This window comes from Cygnus olor, chromosome 10 (assembly GCF_009769625.2).
Source record: "Cygnus olor isolate bCygOlo1 chromosome 10, bCygOlo1.pri.v2, whole genome shotgun sequence".
Lineage (NCBI taxonomy): Eukaryota > Metazoa > Chordata > Aves > Anseriformes > Anatidae > Cygnus > Cygnus olor.
This window is the reverse complement of record NC_049178.1, coordinates 5,980,886-6,003,783: the sequence shown is the minus strand read 5'-3', so window position 1 is coordinate 6,003,783 and position 22,898 is coordinate 5,980,886. Positions and strand designations below refer to the sequence as shown.

The 22,898-nt window shown below is 52.0% G+C and overlaps 2 protein-coding genes across 3 annotated transcripts in view; one reads left to right on the top strand and one right to left on the bottom strand.

Annotated features, from left to right (window-relative positions):
• IARS1 (isoleucyl-tRNA synthetase 1) overlaps window positions 1–22,898 on the top strand; it is a 201,289-nt gene that overhangs the window by 4,412 nt on the left and 173,979 nt on the right. For both annotated transcript variants that reach the window (XM_040569172.1, XM_040569173.1), the window contains exons 3-6: window positions 301–420; window positions 921–1,077; window positions 1,525–1,644; window positions 4,861–4,943. In XM_040569172.1, the coding sequence (XP_040425106.1) occupies window positions 302–420; window positions 921–1,077; window positions 1,525–1,644; window positions 4,861–4,943 (479 nt within the window). In that variant the 5' untranslated portion in view covers window position 301. The remainder of the gene's footprint in view (window positions 1–300; window positions 421–920; window positions 1,078–1,524; window positions 1,645–4,860; window positions 4,944–22,898) is intronic.
• On the bottom strand, window positions 19,927–21,699 carry LOC121075681 (PHD finger protein 7-like). Its single transcript, XM_040569193.1, has 6 exons — window positions 21,423–21,699; window positions 21,069–21,231; window positions 20,872–20,978; window positions 20,667–20,780; window positions 20,399–20,517; window positions 19,927–20,235 (listed from the first exon to the last, which is right to left on the bottom strand). The coding sequence occupies exons 1-6, from the start codon at window positions 21,569–21,571 to the stop codon at window positions 20,087–20,089; spliced, it is 801 nt and encodes a 266-aa protein (XP_040425127.1). The 5' UTR covers window positions 21,572–21,699; the 3' UTR covers window positions 19,927–20,086.

Genomic DNA, 22,898 nt, shown 5'->3' with positions numbered 1-22,898 from the left:
CACCCTGTGACTGTTTTCTAGAGGAAGCAAAAATAAAAGCATATTACAAAAATGACTAGTTTAGTGAGTGGAGAATGCTTTTCCTGTTACAAAACTGTGGTGTTAATCTATCAAAATTATTATTATTTAGAGTATAGAGCTTGCTTTCATGTTGATGCTGACTCAGTCTCTTTGGAAAAACAAGGATGTGTCAGGTTGATACAGATTTGTTAGTTGTGTTTGAAGTCATTTTTTTCTTTCACTTTTTTCTTTCACTTCTGTTAAATGTGTGTTTTCTTTGCTTGGTCCTTGCTGGGAAAGAATGGTTCAACAAGTTCCAGAAAACATAACTTTCCCAAATGAGGAAGAGAAGATACTGGAGCTCTGGAAAAATCTGAATTGTTTCCAGGAATGTCTAAAGCAATCAAAGAATAGACCTAGGTAAGAATCAACTAAAAGCTGTTTGTTGCAATACAAGGTTGGCTTAGCTATAATTACTTTTTTTTTTTTTTGCCGCAATTCTCTTTGGAGATAGCAATCTTGGCTAATGTTCTCATGTCAGTTATCATTTATATTTCAGTTTATGAAGAATCAACAGTATACTAGTAGTAGTAATAAAACAGTAGCTTCCTGCTCAGTAAGTTTATAAAATAAATCTGTAGGTAGGAAAGGACAGCTCCCATGCCTGCCGGCTGTGGAGCAGCGTGCTGACGTTTTCAGTAGTAACCTTGGTAGAACTGGCAATCAGGACCTGAGGGAGTTGAGATAATGCCTTTATTTCCTCTGCCAACATAATGCTCGTGTTGACTGCTAACAGCAGAGCGAGAAATTGATGTTGCCCTGGTAAGACCCAGGAAGCATAAGCACACAGATACAGTTACCCTGTTTGAAGATTTGATGCTGAAGTTTGATTTAATTAGGAATGTTGTCTTGTGTTACAGGTTTAACTTCTATGATGGCCCTCCATTTGCTACTGGGCTACCACACTATGGCCATATTCTTGCAGGAACTATTAAAGACATAGTAACCAGATTCGCTCATCAGAGTGGGTTTCATGTTGACAGAAGATTTGGATGGGATTGCCATGGCTTACCTGTGGTATGTGTAATAAATCTGTCTACAGATATGTCTGGTTCCTCTTTCCATGGTGTTTCCTGCTCATCAGTCATGTTTATATTGCTCTTACGCCTGGCATGGTCGCTAAGAGAGAAATAGAAGTTCTTTGTCCAGTGTGTTGCTCTGGCCTTTGTGTTCTAGCTTCTGGTGTTTTCTGCTGATCATATGCCCTTCTTCAGGCACTCTGTTACTTGCTGTATTCATGTATTTATTTGGTATGTTTTTTTTCTTAAGATAGTAAAGACATATTCACACTGAGACCATCCTTTAAAATGTCTGCTTATTTCAGGTGTAGTACTCGTGAAAACTCAGAAGGATAGAGACCCTTCAGCCCATATAATGCATAGAACATTAACTGGAGAAATTATGTGAAAGTTGTTGACAGCAGTGTGATTTTTTTTTTTCCTGTTTTTTTCTCAATGCTCCCAGGAATATGAGATTGACAAGACCTTAGGTATCAAAGGGCCAGAAGATGTGGCAAAGATGGGCATTGCAGAATACAACAACCAGTGCAGAGGAATTGTGATGAGATACTCGAAGGAATGGGAGGTAAGTGAAGGCTCAGTGTGTGTTCTGCTGTATGTTCCTTAACAGGATGTAGAAATCTGGTATTTACTGGACCTCTCTTTATTGTGTTTTACGGTGTGGTGAAGCACACCAGAGGGAGCACTGACTTAAAGAGCAGGTGGTTTTTATGCTAGGTGGATTGGGTCGTGATGTGGAGTCAAGAGTGTAACCTTGCAACGTTTTGCAGACCAAAGAGGGGAGGCAGCCTCAGTGAGGAGGATTTCTGACTTTAGGCTTTGAAAGGGATAGGTCCTCAGAATGTGGATGGCATATGAGAATCACGTAGTGGTCCCTTGGTATAAGAGACCCTTTGCAATGACTTCCTCTTCAGAGGTGGATGGAAAGAAGCAACTGCTCTTTGCTCTACAGATGTGATGGTGGGAGCCAACTTCTTCTTAAAGAATCAAACGTTACAAAGAGAAACTATACTAACTTGTCTGGATTTCCAATGTGGTATTGTGATTGGTTTATTCAGAAAACTTGTTTGACTTCATCTGTGTAAGTTGTTCTGCTGGGGTGAACTTTATCCTTCTGTTTGGTTACATGCGTAAATCTCATGTCCTTAACTGCTCTGTTTTTTACTGGTGATCCTGAAAGAGGAACACAAGAAAAACATTGTGCTTCAGAACAGGGGGACTGCTGTAATGTCAGGAGGTTATCTTAACATAACCTGGAGCAGCTCAAAGTGTCTAACTAAATAGATACAAATTGTCTCTTCCTTTGTGTCTTCTCCTGTATGGAAAATTGAAAGTGAAGTCTGACTTGAATTGGTTTTCAAGTGGAGCAAATAAAAGCAATGCACATTAACATCTCTTGGCTTTTCTGGTCCCCACTTTGCAGTGTTACTGCAAGAGTGTAGGATCAGTTTCTATTTCTGGAACAGCAGAAGTTCTAGCATCTAATTTTTGGGTCAGAATTGGTGTGGGTAGACCCTCGCTCTTCCAAGAGAGTCCTGGTCTAAACTTTGCAATCCATGAAAATAGTGAAGGAGAGAGCATTGGTCTTTGTAGACTCTCTTTATGTTAGAGAGCTGTTCCAAGTAGTTGGGTTCGATATTTTCTTGGATGCATGGTTTTATTTGTAGCTCTTGATAATATTCGTTCTGTACATAGGACCTGGTACTTCTTATTTTTGTCCTTATTATGTTTTTCTTTCTGTATATATGTTTACAATAGTTATGAATGGGAAAGAGGAGGTATGCATGAAAACAGTTGTAGTGGGCCAGAATAAAGCATGCTTAACCCATTTGTATTTGCTACTAGTCTGGTATGTATGTGAAGTGATGACTTCTTTCTTCGTGGCTTTCTGGAGCTAAGGCACAGCCCAGGTGCTTTTCCTGGCTGTGCCACTGTGACACACTGCCGCTGTGCCACAGTGACAGCAGGTGATAGCAAGTGCCTACAGATGAGGGGAAGAACGGATCAGACTTTTTCAGCTTGCAGCGAGCACAGGGCCTTTCTAGTTTGAAGAACTGTAGTTCCTCTATAAAATTTAGGCTTACAGTAAACCTTTATCTTCACCATCACTTGTTTACTTTAGCAGGCAGAATAATCCTTTTTTTTTTCCCTCATCATCCAGAGGCTGGTCTACCTCGTTATGCTATATGCTCTCCAGTCCTGCTCTATTCCTTTTGGTTGAAATAGAAATTTCTTCTTTGAGTATCGTTTGTCTCGTGCCCTTGAGAGCATTTTGAAGCTATGGCTAGTGTCCAAAGAAACTACTATCATTGCTAAAATAGCTGCAACCTAAATTTGAGCAAGTGACTGGGTTAAAAGAACAGGTTTGTTCTTCCAAATAAAACAGTCATTCATCCATACTTAAATTTCGTATTTCAATGATGTTAATGATTCTTGGTTGTTTTTAAAAATAAAAATGGGTGGTGTTCTAGTTGATGTTATTTTCCTTATGTCACTATTAACTCTACATTCAGCAAATGGTATTTTACAGTGCTGTTTAGTCTGAATTAACAGTAGTCTTCTTAACAGTAAATCGATTTTATATTTTGTTCTGTGTGTACAGTTGAACATGTATGTGTGCATATCAACACACAAACATGTATTTCAGATGATAACAATAAATGGTTAATTTTTTTTTTGTGATTGGCTGGTAATAAATTAAAATATTTTGTGACAGTGTTAGGAAAGGAATTCCCAAAATTCCTCCAGGAAATAGTGTTTATTTTCTGTCTGGAACAGCTGAAAAAGGTAAAACATTGTGAAAAAGAAGTTGCTTGGATGCATGAGATCTGTGAGACCAAATATAATACTCCAGCTTCTTGGATCTTTGTAATGATCAACTGTAGGCTTTGGATCTTAATAGTGGAATGTCAGACTGGCTTAGAAGTCAGAAAAAAACATACGTATTTTAGGAACTCAGGTATGCTGTGAAAATATAGAAGTGAGAGAAGTCATTGGCTCTCATCGTTTTACTAGTTTGACATTCAGCGTGGCCTGCATGTAACAGTATCAGGAGAGGTGTTTCTGGGCTCGGTTATTTGCAGAGCTGACTGTTCAAAAATTGCAAATTAGCAGGAAAGTACCCTGTCCCAGGTGGACTCCGTAGCTAGCTTACTACTCGTTAGTTTTCATAGCCTGTGCCAGTGGGCGTGAACACATCTGTCCTGAGACAGGGACTAGTGCCTGTCAATGTCGTGGTCTCTGGCAGCCCTTTCATAGCTTTGGGAAGTCAAGGAAGGCAGTTAGCCCTGAAAAAATTTTTGATAACTCCTTGTGACATACCAATTTCTTTCATCGTTTCCTTGTCTTCTAATCACATCGTGTTTCGGTAAAACTGAAAGCTGACAGGCTGTGTTCCAGGTTTCACTGTCTCTGGAACCAGTAGCTTTAAAAATGGAAAACAAGACCCCTGTAGTCAGTAGCAGTTCTCAGGCGTTTGAACCACAGCTGAACCTTGAAAATGCATCTCTGTTCCACCACCATTTCTATTTAGTAGTGTCAAACGTATTTGACTATTCCGTGGTCTTGAATCTAAACAATTATGGTTTCATTCTTTGCTTGTCTTTGTTTAAATACACTGTTTTGAGCTATGTCAGGCTTAAACATTTCATAGAAGTGTTAAGTGATTTGCTGATACGGGACAAAGGCTGCACTTCTAAAATCAAGCTTTTTACAGAATACATAGTGGAAATGTACTGTGATCTTTAACGTTAAGATGCCTTTTAATCTGATTTCTTAACAGTTCAATGTAACCAGATTAGGACGCTGGATTGATTTTGAAAATGACTATAAAACTCTCTATCCTGAGTTCATGGAGTCTGTGTGGTAAGTTAACTTGCATACCTTGCACATATGCTCTATGAATTTAAAATGTTAAGAAGGTTTCAGTTACTGTAAACAGTATTGATCCATATGTCATTAGAACTGTTTTGAAATGTGCCAAGTTCAGGTAAACAGTGGGAAAAATACAGAAGGCGAAGGGGATGTGAAATCTCTTGATGCCTATTTGAGGGAATTAATTGAACTGCTTTTTCTTTGAGGATAGTAGGGATTTTCAAAATAAAGTAAGTATGGACAAAATAAGTATTTCAAAATAAGTATGAACAAGACTACTCTTATTCAACCCTGAAGTCTTATTACTCCATGTCAACCTCAAAGCAGTTCTGGTGACACATGGATCGATGTGTGCCTTGCTCCATTTAGGAAGTTCTCTCTACCTTCTTGATGTTCTTCACAGTGTTAACTTTAAACTCTGTTCAGTAAACCACCTTCTTTAAGCTTGAACTTAGAGGCTTGGAATCTGCTGTTATCATGTTCTTGGCAGTGTAATTTGACAGCTGTCTGGGACTCCTGTTGCAGAGCTAACTTCAGGAATTTTGGCAACATTTTCAGAATGACTGTTGGAATTCTAAAAGACAAGATGACCTTTGAGGTTGAGGAAAAACAAACTGAGCTGATTCAGTGGAAAACTGGCAACAATGAGTACTTCAGGTGATAGAGTTACAAGGTGAATTACAGGGAAAGGTTTGGCAGAGCGTATGCTGACAAAAAGCCATTGAAAAGTAAATTATATGTATAGTAAAATATTATTGAAGTTCTTTGGTTTTACTAATAACCTTTCTTTATAGAGCTGTGTAGTTGGTTTCGTGTGTAATTAAATGGTTCGTATAGGTATGGTAAAGGATTGATAAAACCTCCAGATGTCTCTGGAACCATTGCAGAGGACTGAAGTACCAGTGAGTTTTTGATGAGCATTGCAGGGATAATAGGAAGGAAGCAGATGTATAACTAGTTTAGCTGAAGAAACCCTGCTTAATGATAAAGCTAAGACTGACAAGAAAGCCAAGGCTGGCAAGAAACCTACATCTTGTAAAATTATTTGGATCCAGACTTTGCATCTGAAATCTATGTGATATGAGAGATTTCAGGAAGCATGTACGCAGACAACCTTCTAATTCTGTGTTTATTGCTTTCCGGTGCTACTATTTTTCTGCGTAATCATGTTGCAAAATATGCTTTTAAAAGGCTGTTTTAAAAAATAGGATTGTCTACAAAGTCTAGGTCTTGAAGGGACATACTACAATACCATTGCCAACCTGCTTGCACAGAACAGGAGGTGGAACCACTGGTGTTTACACAGAGTGGATGGAGGAGGGAAATGAAAAAGGAGTGCAGGAAGCCTGCCCCAAGGCTGAGGGAGATAAACTTAGAGAGCACTCTAGTTACAGTAGTGCTTTTGACAACATCATGTAAATTTTTCTAAAGGAAGTCAGGTGGTTACCAACACAATCAGCAAACTGAAAATCTGTGTCAATCAAGATGCATTTTGTCTATTAGGATTATTCATTTGAATGGTAGATTCAAGTGTACTTCTTAAAACTGATCTGTTTTAATGAGTTTTTATGTTAAAAAGATTTTAAAAAGTTGTAATATTTTAGTGCCTGGATAAGTACGGAACGGAAGCTGCAGATTAATTTCTGCACTGACTGAAATCTGGTGACCGTATTGACCTGTCCAGTGTTTTTCTTGCTATGTTCTGCCTGTGGAAGTAGAATGCTGCTCTTAGACACAGAAAAAAAAATTGATAATAACAGCAGTAAGCATGGCAACCATGGATTTTTGAGGTTAAAATATGGTAAGGATTTTGTCTTCAGGCTTTCAATCAGTTAAACCTATATGGTTAAGTTAATTTTTTGGTTCTAGCTCTTCCTGGGGCTGGCCATTCTAGAGTGGGCTCAAGTAGAATTTCTGTTGTTCTGTGAAATGTGATGGGTTTGTGTAATATTTGTACAGCTCATAAGACAGATGCAGTAGAATTGAGAGCAACTTGATATGACCTTAAATTTTTTACTGACCTCAGATTGGTCTGAAAAGTGTATGAGCTTTGAAGAAAGAACGGTAACTTCTAAACTTTTTGTTTCTGCTACTGGCTCGTTACATGGTTTTCAGGCTTGCAGATAGTTTGCATCTCAAGAACAGTTCCTCTGGCCATTGAAGAGGAAAAACTCTGAAGTGTCAAGGAGAGGAGGGGACAGCTCAGTGGTCAGAACTGAGGCACGTTTCGGATCTGATGATTTGCAATGTTTTTTTGACATTTGTGCACGTAGGTTTTGTTAATCAGCTTTCTATTTCCATCTAGTGGCTAAAATTACCCTTTGCAGTTTGAACATAAATCAGGTTTAAAAACAGTTGAAAGCTTCGTGTTTGTTTCTGAAAGACTTGCTTGTACAGTGCAAAACCACACAGTGCTCATGTCACACTGGTGACAGAAACATTTGCTATCTGCTTTTGTGTTCTAAGATGTTCTTTAACCCTTTTTGCAATATTACTAGCAAGTGGGTGAGAGGAAAAAAGAAAAAATCATTCCTAGTTACAACAGAAAATGAGTACTTTACGTGATTGAGATAATGGTTATGCTGTATACTGTGAAAACGCAGCACGGGGCTCCTGTCAGTGGCAGGGCTTTTTGTCTCCCCTTCCTCTACCTGAACCATCTCAGTTGCTGCAGTTTGTTTCCCACTTAGGGTTGTTATTTAGAAAGGATCTCGGATTTCTTCCTTGACAGAAGTGGCCTTTGGCCTCTCTGCCCTTCGATGTTCTGTAATAGTGTCAGGCTTGGGGTGCCCCTGTCCTGCTTCTAGGCTATAGCTGAAGAGGTTGTAGGTTGCTCTCGAAACTGGAACCTTTGCCTTGGGTTGCCTGGCTGTTGTACCACTGCTCGCTATGTGTAGCTTTGCTTTCCTTTTGGCTTGAGTTTTTTTCATACTGTCGAGCCGTGTTACTAAATGTCATTGTCCAGCTGCCCTTGTTGTAAGGATGAATGTAACTGGAATGTCGTGACCTCATTTTTTCCCCACTCTTGTGTAAGTCATACAAGTTGTTTTCTGACTTTATTTTTTTCTGCATGGGGAACTCATCCATCATTCGGTGCACTGATATGTAGATTACAGCAGGAAACGTCCTTATTTATGCTAGTTGAGAGCCTGGAGGGTAGAGCTGGAGCAGAATGAGCTCTGTAAGCTGGGATTTTAAAGGAGTCTGTCTTATGAAGGTGTCTTACAAAGATATTATTCTAAAGATAGGCTTTCTGTGTTTGGTATTGGACTTAGCGTTCCTCTCATGGTTATGCTTTTTTGATTTGTGTCCAGTATTGTTTCAGTACTCGTTTTGGTTTTGCTTTTTTTCCCGTTTTTTTCATCCCCATGTGTCTGTCTTTGATTGTTGCTTCCTTTTTATTTGATGACATCTTGTCTTTCAAGCGTTGCTCATGACTCATGGGAGAGCCTTTTCCTCAGAATCTCTGCTGCTTATGGTGCCGTTGGTTTGCAGTCTGCTTGCTGAGTTGCGTGTATGCTGTGTCTTTTTCCCTATTATGAAGTTTGTGATTTCCAAGTCTGTGGAAGCTGCTATATTGTCATTTTATCTTGTTGAACTCATACTTGGTCACACTGCAGTAATTTAGTCCAGTTACCTGTGCTGTCATCGATGTTGAAATCATACCACATACACATCCATCCTGCTTTCTTAATGGTTTTCCCACCACCTTGGTCTTTATCAGTAACTGAGTTCACAATTGTTTAATTAAAAACAAACAAACAAAAAAAGAAGCACTGAGTTTGAAAATCATTTCCTGATATTTGTAATGGGTAGTTTTATTTTTGGGAGAGCCAGGAGACTTCAGACCCTTAAATACAGAGTCACTGCAAACAGAACCTCTTGATCACTTGAAATCACTTGATAGCCAAAAGGAACAGCATGAAGAACTTGAGAAACTTCAAGATCAAATCCTTCTCTTTGATGTGAAGTGCGTGTACGTGTGTGAAGAGAACAACCTGCTTTTGCATCTCCTAGAAGATAATGAGGGGTGTGGGATTTTGCATGGGACGCCAAGAGTATTTTGAATCATAGAATATCCCGAGTTGGAAGGGACCCGCAAGGATCATTGAATCCAGCTCCTGGCACCACAGAGATCTACCCAAAAATTCAGACCATATGACTAAGAGCACAGTCCAAACGCTTCTTAAACTCCGACAGACTTGGTGCAGTGACTCCTTCCCTGGGGAGCCTGTTCCAGTGCACGACAACCCTCTCGGTGAAGAACCTCTTCCTGATGTCCAGCCTGAACCTCCCCCTGCCACAGCTTGACACCGTTCCCACGGGTCCTATCGCTGGTCGCTAAAGGGAAGAGATCGGCGCCTGCCCCTCCACTCCCCCTCGTGAGGAAGCTGTAGGCCGCGCTGAGGTCTCCCCTCAGCCTCCTCTTTTCCAGGCTGAACAGGTCAAGTGACCTCAGCCGCTGGTCGTACGTCTTCCCCTCTAGGCCCTTCACCATCGTTGTCGTCCTTCTCTGGACGCTCTCCAGCAGTTTCACATCCTTTTTGTACTGTGGTGCCCAGAACTGCACACAGTACTCGAGGTGAGGCCGCACCAACACAGAGTAGAGTTGCAGCGCTGTGATCACCCACGTGTGCCACTGGGACGGAGCATGTGCAGAGTGCATTCAGCAGCCTGCTGTTCACTATCCCGTGTGAAAAAGGAGAGAAAAGTAAGCTTAAGGAGTCAGGAGGTGAACTCACACCATTCATTTCAAGCACAAGCAAAAAATTGATAACTACAAGAAAACAAGGTTGCAGATCGGCACGGGGGAAGACAGCTTCGAGAAGCCATTTACCTTCTCACTGTCTTCACTAACGGCCCTAGACACCAGCATTATGGAGCGCATCTCCGCAACAGGGGGCTCCTTCCAGTGTGAGCTGCTCTCCAATACAAGTGGGAGGCTGTACAGTCGTCCCCTCGCGTGAAACTACGTACTCAGGAACGCTGCTCTGCTACTTGCAGATAAAGTTACTTCAAAAGCTGGATGTGAGGACCCAATTTCATTTCCAAGGGAAATAAAAATAATAATAATAATACCACCACTGCACTTCCTGATGTCCTGCTTGTACCTGGAACGTTCTCTGTAGCTACTACATCTCTTAACTGTGCTGGAGAAGATGCGGGGACAGAAAGGCTCGCAGACACAGCTCATCTAGGCTAACTCACAGCCTCCTTAAGGCTGTACGCCTCGCAGTAGCTTTCCTTGTGCAAAACAATCCCTGGTGCCCCACAAAGCAGCTTGCCTTAGCTGTGGGTGCCACGGAGCCCTCAAATACCAGCCTTGCGGTCTCACAAGCAGGATTGTGCTGGGTTGGCCGGTGCAAGAGCAAACGGACTGCCCAGCAGTATCATCATTTCCGAGGAAAGCATTAATCCGAGAACCCGAGAGGCCGTCTGCCCTGGAAGAGGAGCTCCCGGAGTCCGATGGGACAAAGACAGGCAACGCCACGTCCTCCAGCACCACACGGCTGGAGAAAGGGCGCCGCGACATGAGTTTCTGGCGGAGTCCTTCGTTCTGCAGGAAAGGCCCACCCAAGATCTCGCCTCGGCTCAGGGATTCGCTCGGTTTCTGCCCCACCACGCCTCTCTCAGCACGGCCACTGCCACTGGAGGCAGTCGATCTCAAGCGAGGCGAGGGGCGCTCACCCCGCTCCACAGAGGTCCTGCTTGTGCGAGGCGTGTACAGCCCGTACCTGCGACCTTGGACTTCTCCGGCTCAGTGCTCAGCCTGTAGTTCTTCGTTGAGAGAGCAGGCCCAGCACCTCGCGACGTCATTCTTCACAGGCACCGGTGCCAGAGCGGACGTAAGACAGGCAGACGCCCAGACCCAAACCTGCTGGGGAGGATGCTGCCGTTAAACTTCTCCCTTTCTTGCAGGCTCACGAGCCTGGCCTGAACAACCCGGATAAGCCGAAGCCAAGTCCTTGCACTAACGGCAAGGCCATACAAGAGCCCAAAGCCAGCTGCCAGCCCTGCTCTCACCTGTCCCGCCTCTTGCCAGCCCCGACCTCCTCTCCAGCGCTGCAGCGCTGTGATCACCCACGTGTGCCACTGGGAAAGAGCATGTCCAGAGCGCTCGTCCCCGCTGCCATGGGCTCCCCTGCAAAGCAAGCAGCCTGGGGGAAGATGGGAAGCGGGAAGAGGGGAGCGGGGAGAGGTTGGCTCAGAACTGTATTGGGCTTGGGGGCTGGGGATTAGGGCCGGCACTTGGGGCTAGCGCATGCCTGGTTCTGCAGCGTGTTCTGGGCTGGCTGTAGGGATTTGGGGCTGGACGTTGTAATCATGATCGGGTTGTCCTCTGCTCTGGTCCAGGGTGGCTGGAGCCGCTGCTGCTCTCGGGCACTATGGAGCTGTGGGGCATCCCCACTCCTGTCAGTCTGAGGGTGCTGGAGCTGCTGCTCTCGGGTACCAGGGAGCCAAGGAGGGCCCCAGTCCTGCCCGGCTGGCGGTGCTGGGGCTGGTGCTGCCCAACGGTGGGGAGCCTCAGGAGGACCCCGGTGCCGCCTGGCTGCTTGCGCTGTTGGTGCTGCATTCGGCAGCTAGGTAACAAATCGTCTTGTTGGTATTGCTTACATCACCCTCGGGGATTAGATGCCCACATCGGTGGTGAGCAGAACCTGTGCTTGAAACATCTTGGTATCTACCTTATTTCGTCGTACCACTCCCCGTTATTCCAAATTGTCAACAGCAGCCTTGCGAAGCCCATGCATATGATAAGGCCCCGTGGTGCGTTATGATGCCCAAGTTCAACGTGGGTGGGGAGGGCAAGGAATTGTAACTGCGTGCAATTGCGATTGTGCAACAATCACACCTAAGCATGGTTTTCACTTGGATGTGGGAGATGCAAGCTTGTATCGTATTGATTCTGACCTGAAAACCTCACGGGCCTGCGCTAATGAATGCGCAGTTAGAAACAGAGGGGTGTTTTAATGGAGTGAAACTTTGGAATCTCACAGGGAATGTTCATACTACAATTCGTCAAAGACACTTTAATTTCACGGCTCCTAATTCTAGGTGCCATAGTCTACAGGGTGACGGTTGGCTAGTAACTGGGACATGTGCAGCCCAAACGACATGTCTGGCTGTGTAGATCGTAACCCCTTTTGGACAATGTGATTAAGCCAAACGTGCTTACTGGAATTGCGTTGCTTTTCTAATCAATCTAATGGGGGGGAAGGAAGGAGGCAGGGGGACATGGCTTAGTCGCGCAAGTGAGGCTGAAGCCGACACGCGCGCATGATCTCTCAGCACAGATGGGATTGGCAGCAAGCTTTATTGTGATGGCGGCTGGGGACTGGAGCCAGGACGTGGGGCTGGAGCACGGCTGCTCCCGTGGCGTTGTTCAGGCCGGCTGTAGGGATTTGGGGCCCGATGTTGTAACCGGGAGCGGCTTCGCATCCGGACTGGCCCGGCGTGGCTGGAGCGGCTGCTGCGTTCAGGCACCGGGGAATCGCTGGAGGACCCCGATGCCGTTTCGCTGTCAGAGCTGCTGCTGCTGCTGCTCTGAGCACAGGGGGTTGTAACACGTCTGCTCCGATGCCGTCTTCGGGTCTGCCTCTGGGTATTTGGGGCCTGGTGTTGTAATGGGGAGCGGCTTCTCTGGGCCGTCCCCTGCTGGCTGGAGCATCGTCTCCGTTTAGGCCCCGGGGATCCACTGGGGGACCCCGATGCCACCCGCCTGGCAGATCTGGCGCTGCTGCTGCTCCCAGCACCAGTTTGTGGTGCACGGCTGCTCCTGAGGCGTCTTCGGGGCCGGCTCTGGGGATCTGGGGCTGGACGTTCCAGCGGTGAGCGGCTTCTCGTCCAGGGTCGCCCCCGCTGGCTGGCGGGGTGTCTGCCTTTGGGCACCGTGGAGCGACTGGAGGTTCCTGGTGCTGTTCCACTGGCAGAGCTGCTGCTGCTGCTGTCGCTGCTGCTCTGAGCACTGGGGGTTGTAGCACGTCTGCTCCGATGCCGTCTTCGGGTCTGCCTCTGGGTATTTGGGGCCTGGTGTTGTAATGGGGAGCGGCTTCTCTGGGCCGTCCCCTGCTGGCTGGAGCATTGTCTATCTTTAGGCCCCGGGGATCCACTGGGGGACCCCGATGCCGCCCGCCTGGCAGATCTGGCGCTGCTGCTGCTCCCAGCACCAGTTTGTGGTGCACGGCTGCTCCTGCGGCGTCTTCGGGGCCGGCTCTGAGGATCCGGGGCTGGACGTTCCAGCGGTGAGCGGCTTCTTGTCCGGGGTCGCCCTCGCTGGCTGGCGGGGTGTCTGCCTTCGGGCACCAAGGAGTGACTGGAGGTTCCTGGTGCCCTCTGGCTGGCCAAGCTGGGGGTGCTGCTCCCAGCGCTGGGTTCTGCAGCACGGCTGCTCCTGCAGCGGCTTCTTCCAGGATCGTTACAGGTGTCTTGGGCCTGGCGTACAGGCTGGCAGATTGTCCTCTGTTCTGTCCCTGGCCGCCTCCTCTCAGTCACCTGGGAACTGTGGGATGGCCCCGGTGCTGCCTGGCTGCTGGCGCTGCTGAGGCTGCTGCTTTCAGGTGCTGGGGAGCCACGGGAGGGCCCCAGAGCCTCTTTACTGGAGGTGGTGGGGCCGGCGAGCCCCAGGTTGGCACTGGAGGCTGTAAGGGGAGACAGGAAGGTGAGTGGGATGGACTTCCAGACCCACGGCAGTAGAGGCTCTGATCCGTCCAGGGTCAGAGAGACTCTGGCAAGGCTGCCCTGAGCCCCTGCAGCCAGGCCTTGCCTGGCCACAGCCCAGCAGCATGAGGCCTTTGCCTCTTACCGGTGCCCACGCCAGCGCAGCTGCCGCACTCCCAGGTGCCTGCGCTGTTGGTCAAGTTGGAGCAGCGCCGGTGGGTGCCTTCGGCGGCGCAGGAGCGGCACAGGAGCAGCTGCCAGGGCCTGGGGAAGCAAAGGGTTGTGGGTGTGAGGACAAAGTGTCTGAGCCAGGGAGTGGCCGGCACACCCCTTGTGCTCTGTCCTGGCTCCCCCAGCATGTGCTGAGGCGGAGGACCTGTGCAGAGCCCCAGATGGCTGCTGAGGCAACTCACCCCTGTCCCTCCGCCTGCTCCCTGCCTTGTGGGTAAAGGCATTCGCTGACATCACAGCGCTGGTGCCTCTCTCGCAGCGATGCAAAGGCGTCGTTGTTCTCCCAGGTTGGTCTTCTGCGAGAGAAGGGAGGGAAATTGTCCAGTCCCTGGCCATGCGCAGCGCTTGTGCCCTCGTGTCTAGAGAGCAGGGCAGAGGGACACGAACCTGAATGGGACTCGGATCCCCATGATGAACATTTCTGAACAAAACTCCCCCCTGTTTCTGCAGATGGGGCACTGGAAGCAGAGAATGCCTGCGCACACAGCTTGTCCCTGCAGCAGAAACACATGCGGTGAGAGGTGAGCGGGCCCTGGTGCTGCTGAGCACCTGCCGTGCCCGCAGGGTGAGGGGAGGGCTCCTACCTGGATGCAGCCCCGGTGGAACCAGGCGTGACTGCAGGCTGGGCACACCATGGTGTGGTAGGACTTGCTGTCCCCCACAGGGTCCATGCAGATGATGCAGGTGGTGTCCTGCTCTGGAGCTGCCTGCACTGCCTGCTGAGGGCGGTGCTCCCAGCAGAAGGACCTGGGGGGGAGAGGGAAGGGAAGGGCGAGGTGAGAAGTGCTGGGCCTGCCGCGGTTGTGGCGAGGAGGGCAGAGGAACGTGAAGGAGCCCCAGGCCCATCCAGGCTCTGGCGCTGCCTCTGGCTCTGCCAGGCTGCTGGGAAGCACCACCGTGGGGTCCTCTCTTGCTTGGCTGGTGCTGGCAGCCCTTACCTGTACCGCCCAAAGAACTGGGTGACACATTCTCCCTCCGAGGCGCAGGGGAGATGGAAGCTGCGTTCACAGCCCGTCTCCGTGCAGGTGATGGTGGCCCCTCGCTCGCCACAAACGAAGCATTGCTGAAAGGAACACAGCAGCCCCATTAGCAGCAGGCTCGATGCCGCCACCGCTGGCCCCACACCCCTGGGCAGGGCAGGGCACAGGGTGCGGGCGCTGCTGGGTCACGCTCTGCAGACCCGCCTGGCGGACGAGGCTCGTCTGCCAGAGCAGCAGTTTGTGCCGGGTCCCGCGGCACGCGGTGGAGAGGAAGGATTGCTTCCCTCGGCCTGCTGGCAACGCTCCCCGTGCCACAGGCAGGAGCGGAGATGTCCCTCGGACAGGGCTGCAGCCCTGGAGTGGCGGCGCCTGCACCGCACCTTTGGGCCAGCATTGCCACCCTCCGGGACAGCCGCAGGACACCTGGCGTTAGGCTCGCAGCTTGCTCCCTCCTCACGTCCTTCTCCTCCACGGTTTCTCGAGAGCAGGGTGAGACCAGAGCTCGTTTTCTCCCCCAGACATCAGCAAGAGACGTTAGAAAGCCACCTTCTGGAAAGGCCTCATGTTGTGTGTCCTGCACCCAAAGCAGCCCAGCAGACCCCATTGGCACGCGGCTCTCCCATGTCGGGGAGCCCCAGGACGTGCCCCCAGAGCTGCAGGAACCCCCGTGGGGGAGCAGGCTGTGCTCAGATGATGGTTGGATGCAGGCAGGCAGGCTGGGGACTCAGGCAGCCCTCATGCGATGCAGGGCGACACACAGGGCACGGAGCCTGTGGCTGCTGCAACTCAAGGTGAACGGCTCCGCTCTCAGAGCCCCAATCGCCTCTCAAGGGTTCATAGAATCATAGAATATCCCGAGTTGGAAGGGACCTATAAGGACCATCAAGTCCAACTCCTGGCTCCACAGAGGTCTACCCAAAAATTCAGAGCGTGTGACTAAGTGCACAGTCCAAACGCTTCTTAAACTCCGACTGGCTTGGTGTCGTGACTACATGCTTGGGGAGCCTGTTCCAGTGCACGACAACCCTCTCGGTGAAGAACCTCTTCCTGATGTCCAGCCTGAACCTCCCCCTGCCACAGCTTGACACCGTTCCCACGGGTCCTATCGCTGGTCGCTAAAGGGAAGAGATCGGCGCCTGCCCCTCCACTCCCCCTCGTGAGGAAGCTGTAGGCCGCGCTGAGGTCTCCCCTCAGCCTCCTCTTTTCCAGGCTGAACAGGTCAAGTGACCTCAGCCGCTGGTCGTACGTCTTCCCCTCTAGGCCCTTCACCATCGTTGTCGTCCTTCTCTGGACGCTCTCCAGCAGTTTCACATCCTTTTTGTACTGTGGTGCCCAGAACTGCACACAGTACTCGAGGTGAGGCCGCACCAACACAGAGTAGAGTTGCAGCGCTGTGATCACCCACGTGTGCCACTGGGACGGAGCATGTGCAGAGTGCATTCAGCAGCCTGCTGTTCACTATCCCGTGTGAAAAAGGAGAGAAAAGTAAGCTTAAGGAGTCAGGAGGTGAACTCACACCATTCATTTCAAGCACAAGCAAAAAATTGATAACTACAAGAAAACAAGGTTGCAGATCGGCACGGGGGAAGACAGCTTCGAGAAGCCATTTACCTTCTCACTGTCTTCACTAACGGCCCTAGACACCAGCATTATGGAGCGCATCTCCGCAACAGGGGGCTCCTTCCAGTGCGAGCTGCTCTCCAATACAAGTGGGAGGCTGTACAGTCGTCCCCTCGCGTGAAACTACGTACTCAGGAACGCTGCTCTGCTACTTGCAGATAAAGTTACTTCAAAAGCTGGATGTGAGGACCCAATTTCATTTCCAAGGGAAATAAAAATAATAATAATAATACCACCACTGCACTTCCTGATGTCCTGCTTGTACCTGGAACGTTCTCTGTAGCTACTACATCTCTTAACTGTGCTGGAGAAGATGCGGGGACAGAAAGGCTCGCAGACACAGCTCATCTAGGCTAACTCACAGCCTCCTTAAGGCTGTACGCCTCGCAGTAGCTTTCCTTGTGCAAAACAATCCCTGGTGCCCCACAAAGCAGCTTGCCTTAGCTGTGGGTGCCACGGAGCCCTCGAATACCAGCCTTGCGGTCTCACAGGCAGGATTGTGCTGGGTTGGCCGGTGCAAGAGCAAACGGACTGCCCAGCAGTATCATCATTTCCGAGGAAAGCATTAATCCGAGAACCCGAGAGGCCGTCTGCCCTGGAAGAGGAGCTCCCGGAGTCCGATGGGACAAAGACAGGCAACGCCACGTCCTCCAGCACCACACGGCTGGAGAAAGGGCGCCGCGACATGAGTTTCTGGCGGAGTCCTTCGTTCTGCAGGAAAGGCCCACCCAAGATCTCGCCTCGGCTCAGGGATTCGCTCGGTTTCTGCCCCACCACGCCTCTCTCAGCACGGCCACTGCCACTGGAGGCAGTCGATCTCAAGCGAGGCGAGGGGCGCTCACCCCGCTCCACAGAGGTCCTGCTTGTGCGAGGCGTGTACAGCCCGTACCTGCGACCTTGGACTTCTCCGGCTCAGTGCTCAGCCTGTAGTTCTTCGTTGAGAGAGCAGGCCCAGCACCTCGCGACGTCATTCTTCACAGGCACCGGTGCCAGAGCGGACGTAAGACAGGCAGACGCCCAGACCCAAACCTGCTGGGGAGGATGCTGCCGTTAAACTTCTCCCTTTCTTGCAGGCTCACGAGCCTGGCCTGAACAACCCGGATAAGCCGAAGCCAAGTCCTTGCACTAACGGCAAGGCCATACAAGAGCCCAAAGCCAGCTGCCAGCCCTGCTCTCACCTGTCCCGCCTCTTGCCAGCCCCGACCTCCTCTGCAGCGCTGCAGCGCTGTGATCACCCACGTGTGCCACTGGGAAAGAGCATGTCCAGAGCGCTCGTCCCCGCTGCCATGGGCTCCCCTGCAAAGCAAGCAGCCTGGGGGAAGATGGGAAGCGGGAAGAGGGGAGCGGGGAGAGGTTGGCTCAGAACTGTATTGGGCTTGGGGGCTGGGGATTAGGGCCGGCACTTGGGGCTAGCGCATGCCTGGTTCTGCAGCGTGTTCTGGGCTGGCTGTAGGGATTTGGGGCTGGACGTTGTAATCATGATCGGGTTGTCCTCTGCTCTGGTCCAGGGTGGCTGGAGCCGCTGCTGCTCTCGGGCACTATGGAGCTGTGGGGCATCCCCACTCCTGTCAGTCTGAGGGTGCTGGAGCTGCTGCTCTCGGGTACCAGGGAGCCAAGGAGGGCCCCAGTCCTGCCCGGCTGGCGGTGCTGGGGCTGGTGCTGCCCAACGGTGGGGAGCCTCAGGAGGACCCCGGTGCCGCCTGGCTGCTTGCGCTGTTGGTGCTGCATTCGGCAGCTAGGTAACAAATCGTCTTGTTGGTATTGCTTACATCACCCTCGGGGATTAGATGCCCACATCGGTGGTGAGCAGAACCTGTGCTTGAAACATCTTGGTATCTACCTTATTTCGTCGTACCACTCCCCGTTATTCCAAATTGTCAACAGCAGCCTTGCGAAGCCCATGCATATGATAAGGCCCCGTGGTGCGTTATGATGCCCAAGTTCAACGTGGGTGGGGAGGGCAAGGAATTGTAACTGCGTGCAATTGCGATTGTGCAACAATCACACCTAAGCATGGTTTTCACTTGGATGTGGGAGATGCAAGCTTGTATCGTATTGATTCTGACCTGAAAACCTCACGGGCCTGCGCTAATGATGCGCAGTTAGAAACAGAGGGGTGTTTTAATGGAGTGAAACTTTGGAATCTCACAGGGAATGTTCATACTACAATTCGTCAAAGACACTTTAATTTCACGGCTCCTAATTCTAGGTGCCATAGTCTACAGGGTGACGGTTGGCTAGTAACTGGGACATGTGCAGCCCAAACGACATGTCTGGCTGTGTAGATCGTAACCCCTTTTGGACAATGTGATTAAGCCAAACGTGCTTACTGGAATTGCGTTGCTTTTCTAATCAATCTAATGGGGGGGAAGGAAGGAGGCAGGGGGACATGGCTTAGTCGCGCGAGTGAGGCTGAAGCCGACACGCGCGCATGATCTCTCAGCACAGATGGGATTGGCAGCAAGCTTTATTGTGATGGCGGCTGGGGACTGGAGCCAGGACGTGGGGCTGGAGCACGGCTGCTCCCGTGGCGTTGTTCAGGCCGGCTGTAGGGATTTGGGGCCCGATGTTGTAACCGGGAGCGGCTTCGCATCCGGACTGGCCCGGCGTGGCTGGAGCGGCTGCTGCGTTCAGGCACCGGGGAATCGCTGGAGGACCCCGATGCTGTTTCGCTGTCAGAGCTGCTGCTGCTGCTCTGAGCACAGGGGGTTGTAACACGTCTGCTCCGATGCCGTCTTCGGGTCTGCCTCTGGGTATTTGGGGCCTGGTGTTGTAATGGGGAGCGGCTTCTCTGGGCCGTCCCCTGCTGGCTGGAGCATCGTCTCCGTTTAGGCCCCGGGGATCCACTGGGGGACCCCGATGCCGCCCGCCTGGCAGATCTGGCGCTGCTGCTGCTCCCAGCACCAGTTTGTGGTGCACGGCTGCTCCTGAGGCGTCTTCGGGGCCGGCTCTGGGGATCTGGGGCTGGACGTTCCAGCGGTGAAGACGGCTTCTCGTCCAGGGTCGCCCCCGCTGGCTGGCGGGGTGTCTGCCTTTGGGCACCGTGGAGCGACTGGAGGTTCCTGGTGCTGTTCCACTGGCAGAGCTGCTGCTGCTGCTGTCGCTGCTGCTCTGAGCACTGGGGGTTGTAGCACGTCTGCTCCGATGCCGTCTTCGGGTCTGCATCTGGGTATTTGGGGCCTGGTGTTGTAATGGGGAGCGGCTTCTTCTCTGGGCCGTCCCCTGCTGGCTGGAGCATCGTCTCCGTTTAGGCCCCGGGGATCCACTGGGGGACCCCGATGCCGCCCGCCTGGCAGATCTGGCGCTGCTGCTGCTCCCAGCACCAGTTTGTGGTGCACGGCTGCTCCTGCGGCGTCTTCGGGGCCGGCTCTGAGGATCCGGGGCTGGACGTTCCAGCGGTGAGCGGCTTCTTGTCCGGGGTCGCCCCTCGCTGGCTGGCGGGGTGTCTGCCTTCGGGCACCAAGGAGTGACTGGAGGTTCCTGGTGCCCTCTGGCTGGCCAGGCTGGGGGTGCTGCTCCCAGCGCTGGGTTCTGCAGCACGGCTGCTCCTGCAGCGGCTTCTTCCAGGATCGTTACAGGTGTCTTGGGCCTGGCGTACAGGCTGGCAGATTGTCCTCTGTTCTGTCCCTGGCCGCCTCCTCTCAGTCACCTGGGAACTGTGGGATGGCCCCGGTGCTGCCTGGCTGCTGGCGCTGCTGAGGCTGCTGCTTTCAGGTGCTGGGGAGCCACGGGAGGGCCCAGAGCCTCTTTACTGGAGGTGGTGGGGCCGGCGAGCCCCAGGTTGGCACTGGAGGCTGTAAGGGGAGACAGGAAGGTGAGTGGGATGGACTCCAGACCCACGGCAGTAGAGGCTCTGATCCGTCCAGGGTCAGAGAGACTCTGGCAAGGCTGCCCTGAGCCCCTGCAGCCAGGCCTTGCCTGGCCACAGCCCAGCAGCATGAGGCCTTTGCCTCTTACCGGTGCCCACGCCAGCGCAGCTGCCGCACTCCCAGGTGCCTGCGCTGTTGGTCAAGTTGGAGCAGCGCCGGTGGGTGCCTTCGGCGGCGCAGGAGCGGCACAGGAGCAGCTGCCAGGGCCTGGGGAAGCAAAGGGTTGTGGGTGTGAGGACAAAGTGTCTGAGCCAGGGAGTGGCCGGCACACCCCTTGTGCTCTGTCCTGGCTCCCCCAGCATGTGCTGAGGCGGAGGACCTGTGCAGAGCCCCAGATGGCTGCTGAGGCAACTCACCCCTGTCCCTCCGCCTGCTCCCTGCCTTGTGGGTAAAGGCATTCGCTGACATCACAGCGCTGGTGCCTCTCTCGCAGCGATGCAAAGGCGTCGTTGTTCTCCCAGGTTGGTCTTCTGCGAGAGAAGGGAGGGAAATTGTCCAGTCCCTGGCCATGCGCAGCGCTTGTGCCCTCGTGTCTAGAGAGCAGGGCAGAGGGACACGAACCTGAATGGGACTCGGATCCCCATGATGAACATTTCTGAACAAAACTCCCCCCTGTTTCTGCAGATGGGGCACTGGAAGCAGAGAATGCCTGCGCACACAGCTTGTCCCTGCAGCAGAAACACATGCGGTGAGAGGTGAGCGGGCCCTGGTGCTGCTGAGCACCTGCCGTGCCCGCAGGGTGAGGGGAGGGCTCCTACCTGGATGCAGCCCCGGTGGAACCAGGCGTGACTGCAGGCTGGGCACACCATGGTGTGGTAGGACTTGCTGTCCCCCACAGGGTCCATGCAGATGATGCAGGTGGTGTCCTGCTCTGGAGCTGCCTGCACTGCCTGCTGAGGGCGGTGCTCCCAGCAGAAGGACCTGGGGGGGAGAGGGAAGGGAAGGGCGAGGTGAGAAGTGCTGGGCCTGCCGCGGTTGTGGCGAGGAGGGCAGAGGAACGTGAAGGAGCCCCAGGCCCATCCAGGCTCTGGCGCTGCCTCTGGCTCTGCCAGGCTGCTGGGAAGCACCACCGTGGGGTCCTCTCTTGCTTGGCTGGTGCTGGCAGCCCTTACCTGTACCGCCCAAAGAACTGGGTGACACATTCTCCCTCCGAGGCGCAGGGGAGATGGAAGCTGCGTTCACAGCCCGTCTCCGTGCAGGTGATGGTGGCCCCTCGCTCGCCACAAACGAAGCATTGCTGAAAGGAACACAGCAGCCCCATTAGCAGCAGGCTCGATGCCGCCACCGCTGGCCCCACACCCCTGGGCAGGGCAGGGCACAGGGTGCGGGCGCTGCTGGGTCACGCTCTGCAGACCCGCCTGGCGGACGAGGCTCGTCTGCCAGAGCAGCAGTTTGTGCCGGGTCCCGCGGCACGCGGTGGAGAGGAAGGATTGCTTCCCTCGGCCTGCTGGCAACGCTCCCCGTGCCACAGGCAGGAGCGGAGATGTCCCTCGGACAGGGCTGCAGCCCTGGAGTGGCGGCGCCTGCACCGCACCTTTGGGCCAGCATTGCCACCCTCCGGGACAGCCGCAGGACACCTGGCGTTAGGCTCGCAGCTTGCTCCCTCCTCACGTCCTTCTCCTCCACGGTTTCTCGAGAGCAGGGTGAGACCAGAGCTCGTTTTCTCCCCCAGACATCAGCAAGAGACGTTAGAAAGCCACCTTCTGGAAAGGCCTCATGTTGTGTGTCCTGCACCCAAAGCAGCCCAGCAGACCCCATTGGCACGCGGCTCTCCCATGTCGGGGAGCCCCAGGACGTGCCCCCAGAGCTGCAGGAACCCCCGTGGGGGAGCAGGCTGTGCTCAGATGATGGTTGGATGCAGGCAGGCAGGCTGGGGACTCAGGCAGCCCTCATGCGATGCAGGGCGACACACAGGGCACGGAGCCTGTGGCTGCTGCAACTCAAGGTGAACGGCTCCGCTCTCAGAGCCCCAATCGCCTCTCAAGGGTTCATAGAATCATAGAATATCCCGAGTTGGAAGGGACCTATAAGGACCATCAAGTCCAACTCCTGGCTCCACAGAGGTCTACCCAAAAATTCAGAGCGTGTGACTAAGTGCACAGTCCAAACGCTTCTTAAACTCCGACTGGCTTGGTGTCGTGACTACATGCTTGGGGAGCCTGTTCCAGTGCACGACAACCCTCTCGGTGAAGAACCTCTTCCTGATGTCCAGCCTGAACCTCCCCCTGCCACAGCTTGACACCGTTCCCACGGGTCCTATCGCTGGTCGCTAAAGGGAAGAGATCGGCGCCTGCCCCTCCACTCCCCCTCGTGAGGAAGCTGTAGGCCGCGCTGAGGTCTCCCCTCAGCCTCCTCTTTTCCAGGCTGAACAGGTCAAGTGACCTCAGCCGCTGGTCGTACGTCTTCCCCTCTAGGCCCTTCACCATCGTTGTCGTCCTTCTCTGGACGCTCTCCAGCAGTTTCACATCCTTTTTGTACTGTGGTGCCCAGAACTGCACACAGTACTCGAGGTGAGGCCGCACCAACACAGAGTAGAGTTGCAGCGCTGTGATCACCCACGTGTGCCACTGGGACGGAGCATGTGCAGA